The 7989-nt window shown below is 37.9% G+C and overlaps 1 protein-coding gene across 1 annotated transcript; it reads right to left on the reverse strand.

Annotated features, from left to right (window-relative positions):
• Positions 1–1447: 1447 nt before the first annotated feature.
• Positions 1448–2115, reverse strand: LOC131921802 (large ribosomal subunit protein uL6-like). The gene has a single exon (XM_059276560.1). It carries the CDS (start codon positions 2113–2115, stop codon positions 1537–1539), a length of 579 nt encoding a protein of 192 aa, XP_059132543.1. The 3' UTR covers positions 1448–1536.
• Between the last annotated feature and the right edge of the window lie 5874 nt (positions 2116–7989).

A 7989-nucleotide genomic window follows, 5' to 3' on the forward strand; every position in this document is an offset into this window, starting at 1 on the left:
CAGCATCTTCAAACATGTGAGCTCATATTTGGGAAGCACAGTTGGTTTTCACTCGGAAACAAATACCCGAGAGAAACAGAAGGTAAAGGCTTACATGGACTCAGTTTCAGAGGTTGGCCCCATTGCCATCAGACTGGAGGGAGGTACAATATCATGAAGGAACATGCATGATGCAAGGGAACTACTCCCCTCCAGTTATGACTGAAGCATAGAGGGACAGAAAGAATCCAGGACCCTTTAAAGACACCTCTCAGGTTCCCACTAACTCCACTCAAGACATACCTTATAATGATTCATGGATGAAGTCAGTGCACCATGACCAGTCATTTCTCAATATGCCACCAGATGAGGACTGAGCTTCCGGCACATGAGCCTTCGAGGTTAACATTTTGTATCCAAAACGGAACACATAAAGCTGTTGTCTAAAGGGTAAAATCATGAAAATACTTATTCTTTCACACAGGGAAAATATAAGAAAATAATAAATTAGATATCGAATTTGTTTATTCAGGCCCTATGAGTACCAGAAGAATTCAGAAGTAATATGAATAAAGATATTCATGCAATTCCATAGACATATAAATGTAGGCATTCTGACCACACAACAATACAAGCTGAAGGAGGTGGAAGGACAGGAAGAGACAAACAAGTAAAATATTAGTAGAATGTTCGCCTCAAAGATACTAAGTTGTGGCACGTTGAGACGAACTTCAGGGTTTTGTTCGATATCTGAAGAATTCTCTTAGGTCTTTCAATCATTTTGATTTGATGTTTTATCTAACAACCTCTAACTCATTACTCTTCATCTTAATAACCAGATAAGTGTCCTTTTGGAAAACGTTTAACGGATCCATTTTAAGAGCCACTGTGAAGCTGTTTACTGTTATTTCAGAGAGACAAACACTTGCTTACTTGTAAATACTTCCCTGCTTGGGCAATCTCACGGAGCATGTTAAGACTCTCATTTCTCTCCATCTCTGTCTTTCAAAGTTCAAGAAAGATGTAATTGATATGATTCAGTATGGCAGAAGCTGTATTCATCTCTCGAATCAGTTTAGCTTCATTAGATTAAGTTTACAGTAAAGCATTAAGCATTAGAGGTCTTGATCTTAATGCAATAGCCTTTAGTGCCATTGCACTTCAATCTTGTTTCAGTTCTTTGTAAAAAAAAAAAAAATTTGATAAATCATTTTGTTGTACTTTTTTCGAAGCATAACATTTTCCAGCAACCCAGACTTCAATGCTCTTGACTAAGTAAATGATTTATTTTATAGTATGCCATGGACAAATTGTCCTAGTCATAAAATTGTTAACATATAACATATTAAAAATATTGATTCAATATACATAAACCAGAAATTTAAGATCACCTGTCTCAAGGAGTATAAATGATCATCAATTTTAAAGTGGTCATTACTACTTTGCACTTAATTGTAATTCTTTTTTTTTTTAATACAAGTCTTTTATTGTCCCCAAAGACACCCCAAATCGTACTTAAATGAAGAATCTTGTTTCTGGAGCTGGGTAACTGAGGTCTTACTCATCAGCCTGCTGCACTGTTCCCTTTTCAGACACATAGATGCCATCCAAAAACTTTCTGATATCCTTGTTTTTAACTGTCGCAGCTTGCTGAGTCAGAGCCGCTGAATTTGAAACAAGTTCAGTATCATTTCCTTCAAGGATTAATTCATCCTTCTGGACTTGAGAAACAGAACAAGCAACGCCTGTCCTCATCCGAACCCTGCGGTTGTATTTTTCACCCAAGAAATTTCGGATTTCAACCAAAGACCCATTCTCCTGAATAACGACGTTGTTGGGGAAGTGGGCATACACAGACCTCATCTTGTAGCGGAAGCCCAATGTAACTCTTTTGATCATGTTCTGAACGTGACTGCAGATGGTGCGGACAGTGGCCAGTTCCTTTCTGTTACCCCACCATTTGTCAACCCGGAGCCTCTTCTTCTTCTTCCCGAGGAGACTCAGCTCTACATTGATGTGATTGAAGTCCCTCTGGAGGGTTCCTCGGGGGCCCTTCAGAATGACCGTGCGCCCCTTCAGAGTGATGTACACTTTTTCTGGAATGTCGACCGTCTGATTGCTGAGAATGGTCTTCATTCTCGCAGTAGACAGGGCAAAGAGAGAACGTCCTCCTTAATTGTAATTCTTGAGATAGGTTACTGTCTGCTGAATATTTTAAAACAAAGTTCTAGAATGGTAGCAGGTTGTTTGATAAGGATAGATGTTACCAAATTCAAAGGAAGGGACAGATTCTGGAATATGTGGAGGGCTAAGTACAAGAACCATAAAAGCAACTGTTCACTAAGCCAAAGGGGTGAGGATCAGAAACCAGACTAAGGTGCCAGGGAGCTGGGAAATCAGAAGAGAGCAATTGCAAGCAGATCCAGAGAGAAAATAAAAGCTTCTGGTGTGAAACAGCATATGGTTTGCATCCCATGATCTGGCTCATCTCCACTTTCCACAAACATGTCTGGTAAGGCACGGGAAGATCACAAAAATCTGGATATAAAACTCAGAGTTGACAATGAAGCAGCATCGTTGAAAAAGGCCCTTGAGCTAAAAAGCTAAGAGAACATGGTTGTAAATTATAATATCTATTACAAACATGATTTTGCCAAATTAAAAGTAAATAATTCTTTTTTTCTCTCTTGATATTTCACCTGGATCACAAACAGACTTGTGATTATCAGGAAACAAGGCAGCATTGTCATTATGGTGTAGAAAGTATATATTGAGACTCTTCTTTGCCCACATAACCCAAGACTCTTACTATCATGGTTACCTCTCCTTATGTACCTCTTAGATGATCTAGAAAATGGGAAACACTAGTAAGAAACCTGTTTGTTTGGGGATTCGTTGTGTAGTGATCCTGGAATATATTACCCATACAGATGGACTTGTTATGGAAAGATATGAAATGAAAAATAAGAACAGTAAGTAACATCGGTTTGAAAGTACTCTGTTTAGAGGGCTACCAAAGTAGACAGTGAGGTACAGGAGAACTTGAGATCAATGACACCTTACCAGCCATTAGTCAATGGAGAGTCTTCTAAGAAACATTTGCTACCCCCTTTCTCTTTCCGCATCTGTATCCCACTCCCTGTGTGTGTGATTCTTTATGTCAGTGTGCAAGTACCCAGAGCTTAGGGCTAGTGGCAAGCTAATGGATGGAATTAGAGCTGTTTAGTGTGAAGAATAACTTCTTTTTACTATTGCTTAACTGTAGTTTATTCAAGTCCTATTGGTGAGATGATATCCTAGATACAGTTTTGTAATTGTTGAAAATTTGTTAATGCCCAATGAGAGACATCCCAAAAAAGGAATCTATCTTACCATTCTTTTTTTTTATCCTGATGAATGTGACTGTGAAGTGTACATGTGTGCATATGTGTATGTGTGCATGTTGGAGGATGTGGGATCTTTTCCCCTGCTCTCTACTTTATTCATTGAGGCAAAATCTTTACATTAAACACAGAGTCTGTAGATATGGCTAGTCTAGCTAGCCAATTTGCTGGAGGAATCTCCAGCCTCTGCCTTCCCATGACTGGGATTGAAGGCTGGTTGCCATGCCTGCATGGCATTGATTTGGGCTCTGGATATCCAAGTTTCTGCACAGAAAGTACTTCAACATCTCAGCATCTTCCCGATCTTGCACACTTCTTTTTGGCCACTGTTGTAAAATTGTAAACAAAGCAGTAATTCCGTATTTTTTAAAATAAAAATTTTGGTCTTATTGCCAGAAAGACTGAAAGCCAATTATTCTATTTTTATTTGAAATAATGGTGAACCAAGCAGGAAACCTTGAAAGAGTAAATAAGAAGAAAGAAAAGAATAAGTTCAAAGATTTTTTTCATGAATATAATCTTCTCAAAATTGTTTAAAACTAGTAGCTCAGCTGTTAAGGGAACAACCAAGCATTTTTTATTAAATTAAAGGCTCACTTGTAGCTGGAGTTTTTCTGTGTTCTGCCCTCTCCACAGCCCCTCAGACCCAAGTAAGCACACAGAGGCTTATATTAATTAAAACTGCTCGGCCATTAGCTCAGGCCTACCACTGACTAGCTCTTATACTTAAACTCAGCCCATTTCTGTTAATCAATATGTTGCCACGTGTTCTGTGGCTTTACTTGTGTGCCATTACATGCTGCTCCCTGGATGGCGGGCTGGTGTCCTCTGATTCAGCCTTCCTCTTCCCAGAATTCTTCTTGTCTGCTTATCCCGCCCATACTTCCTGTCTGGCTACTGGCCAATTAGTGTTTTATTAAACCAGTGTAAAAAAGCATTATCCCACAGCACTCACTCCATGAGATGAAACACAATCTGATATTGTTAATGATGCCAAGTACCTGAGACTAGATAGGTCATGAGACCTAGGGAAAAACATGTTGTTATTATTCTGCCAAATGAACGAAGCAATAAAACAACTCCTAATGACATATTACTGTACCAATAGATCAGTGCATCATCCAACCCTCATCAGAGAAGCTTCTTCTTGCAGTAGATGGTAGCCACAGACAACTACAACTGGACACAATGTGTAAATAGTGAGAGACCTGAATCACTCAGCTCAAAATAACACGTTTTTATAAAAACCCTCCCTTAAAGGCTCAAAGATCTATATGGGAAAGGAGGCAGAAAGATTCTAAGAGCCAGATGGTGGATGACTCCAAGGAAACAGTGCCTTCCAGACACCACAGACTGGTGCTTATATGATACCAAAGAAACATTTGCAAGACTTGAACAAGCCAGACAAAAATTCTAGCAGACAAAAATTCTAGCACAGAGAAAGGAAAGTGGGCACCATGTTCCAATTCTCACAAAAAACTTTGCAATTTGCAAATTGGTAGCTGCTGGGAGAGGAAAAGTTAGTTTTCTCTAATGGAGTCATTAAATAGATCAACCAAATTTCAGAGCTGGCCTCCTGCTCAGGAGTAGTTGAACAACACAAAATGGACTCAACTCTTCTGTGTTAGATAACTTGGTTATTGTTTGGAGTGTTTTGCTTTTGTTTTGTTTTATTGATTTTGGGGTGATGGAAGGCTGTTGATTTGAAAGAAAGAAAATGAACTTGAAATTGGGTTGATGGGAAGGTGAGAAGGATCTAGGAAGATTTAGGGGAGGGGAGAGAATATGACCAAAATATATTATATGAAATATTTAAAAATTATTTTTGAACATTGGGCTATAAAAGCAATTTCATTTTTTCTAGTGATATTCGCTTGTATTTCTTTTTTGCTGTATGTTTAAAATCTATAATATAATATTTTAATATACATATTAAAATCCTACAGTTTAAGAACTTATTTTGTCTGTTAACGCTACATTTGTCTTTTGTTTTGATGTATCAAGGCATATAATCTAGTATCTTAGCAAATTTCAAGGTTTATGCTACACTATTGCTAACTAGAGTTCTCATGGTTTACATTAGACATTTAGACTTTCTCATTCTACATCTAAGGTTGCTCTCCTTTGATCTACCTACGTAACTTCTGCTTTACTTATGAGTACTCAACTTTGTTTTATAGAAGATTTTTAGATTCTAGATATCAATGAATTCGTATCATTTTAAAGCAAGTTAACATAGTAATTTCAAACACTGCTCCATACAGCAGTCTCTCCATGGATTAAATATTAACTTTAGTAATTAATATGTGAAATAATATCTATCTTGATGTATATGCCTCAATGTGGTTCCTACGATAGCAAGCAATCTAAATTACTCTCTTCTTCATAATATTATAACTATCCCTTGAAAACCTTTTTTGTGATGCTTATAGAGCATTTTCTCCACATCAGCTTTTCCTACCCCCAAGTTTTTTTTGTTTTGGTTGGTTCTAAATATATGTTGACTTGATTTCCTGCTATTCTTTGTCGGTTTCCTGTACTGTGTCCTTTAACTACATTTACTCAACTATATTGCTGACATTAGCCTCAGCATACTTCAGGTTTCACATTTCAGTTGAATTTTCTCAACAAGACTTTAGTTTATCCATTTTGTACTTTATCAACTCTCCTGGCTTAACCTACTCTGTGGCTATAAAAGTTCAGATGCTCATTTTTCTCTCCATTCAAATCATTTGTCAGTGGAGGGGTTTCAGAAGGTTTGTCAGTTATAGGAATTCTGTGTAGGCAAATCTACAAAGACAAACTCATGTCTAACAACTTCTCCTGGTTTTAATGTCACTTGATTTCCACATGGAGAAATCTGATGTCAGTGTACACTCAGGCCAGACAGTAACGGCAGTACTGAGTCATAGTTGCATACTCATATTTGGAGATAGATAAAAATTAGATTTAAAAAAGATAGATGTGATTTTAGGAGTTACAAAAAGTTGTTAGAAGATGAACAAAAATGACAAGGGCCACTGAGAAGGGTCAAAAGAGCAGTTACCAAGAGCTCCTATTGCCTTACATATCCAGTTCTAACTCATTTTGAGAATACTCAAGGTACATGTCTTTTAGGTAAGTGAAATGGTATTGCTGTATATTCTTAAAAGTGTTGCACATTTCGTCTTTGCCTATGATGGGGATTTTGATGGAGCTGTCACTGTCTAGAGCGCTGATTCACATCCTCACATCTTGAGAAGTTTTGGTTGAAAGGATTTTTATTTTAACTGCTGACCAACCTAGCTCATTGCAGACTTTGTCATTTTTTTTTTTTTTGGTAATATCTTTTTTTTCTGTTTTCTTCTATAGCGCATGTGCCTCAAATAAAGAGTAGGTGTAAAAAAGTGAATGAGGTTCTGCTTCCTGAATCTTCAGGCCATATTAAAATAGAATGTCTCGGCTGAGGTTCGCCATGGATTTCAGAATCTGTGCATGGTTAATTTACTGTTCTGTCTTGGTGCTGAACTGATGTTTTTGTTTGTTTAACGTGAGTGGTCTTCCTAATCCCATTAAGTAGAAACAGAGTTTACAAATGTAAATCCATTTTACTTTGATTTAGTACTTTTGCAGGACCAGGCTTTACAAATCAACTCCTAAACTTTGACAGCAGGAGTAGTTTCAAAAGGTGTTTTTCTCCCACCTTCAAGAAGAAAGGATCAAGACCTTTCTGGGGACTCCTTTTTTTTTTCTCCTCTAAAGATAAACACTGGTAGTGAGTGAGCTTGAGAGGATCAGGAACTTGGCAAAGCCCTTTTGTCCAGGAGGGAATGTTGAACCTAAAAGGCTGAGTTCCTGCAGATGGAAAACAACCTGTAGGCTTTTTTTTTTTTTTTTCTGTTAATTTCCATTGGTACAGCTGTGGAGTCCTGAAGGTGAGACTCTGGGCCCAGGGTCAGAAGACCCCATGCAATATTAACCACTTTGAGCTTCACTCCTCACAAAAATAATCGCAATAATACTATCTAGAATGTGTCAGAAATTTCTTGTTTCTATCTGTAGTCTCCAGAAAATGAAACATGAACTTCAAAGAGAATTTAATTATTTTCACATGAAAGTACCCACCATATTTTCTTTTTCTTTGGTTTTAAAAAACGTTTTGGAGAATTTCGTACATGACTATGATACATCATTTCTCTCCTTTCCTCTTCCCTCAACTGCTCCCGTCCAAATTCATGGCCTAGTCTTTGTTATTATTAAACATACTCCTCTCTCTCTCTCTCTCTCTCTCTCTCTCTCTCTCTCTCTCTCTCTCTCTCTCTCTCTGTTTGTGTGTGTGTGTGTTGCATAGCCAGCTTTATGTTGCTCATATGTATATGTGGTTAAGGCTGGTCCCTTGGGATTGGATAAGCTATCAGGAAACTCATCTCTGAAGAATGATTGCCCCTCCATCAGTAGCCACTGGTTGCCTGGAGACTTTTTTCTATAGGTAGGGACCTGTGAGATTGCCGCCATCTGCATTAGCATGACACAGTTTTGCCATTTTTACGGATCTTATTTAAGCAAGCATGTTTTTTAGAATTCACCGGCCTGGAACCAGCCTAGCAGAAATCAAGACATTCTAAAGAGATGCTTGTGTCTCTCACTC

Source organism: Peromyscus eremicus, chromosome 11 (assembly GCF_949786415.1).
Source record: "Peromyscus eremicus chromosome 11, PerEre_H2_v1, whole genome shotgun sequence".
Classification (NCBI taxonomy): Eukaryota; Metazoa; Chordata; class Mammalia; order Rodentia; family Cricetidae; genus Peromyscus; species Peromyscus eremicus.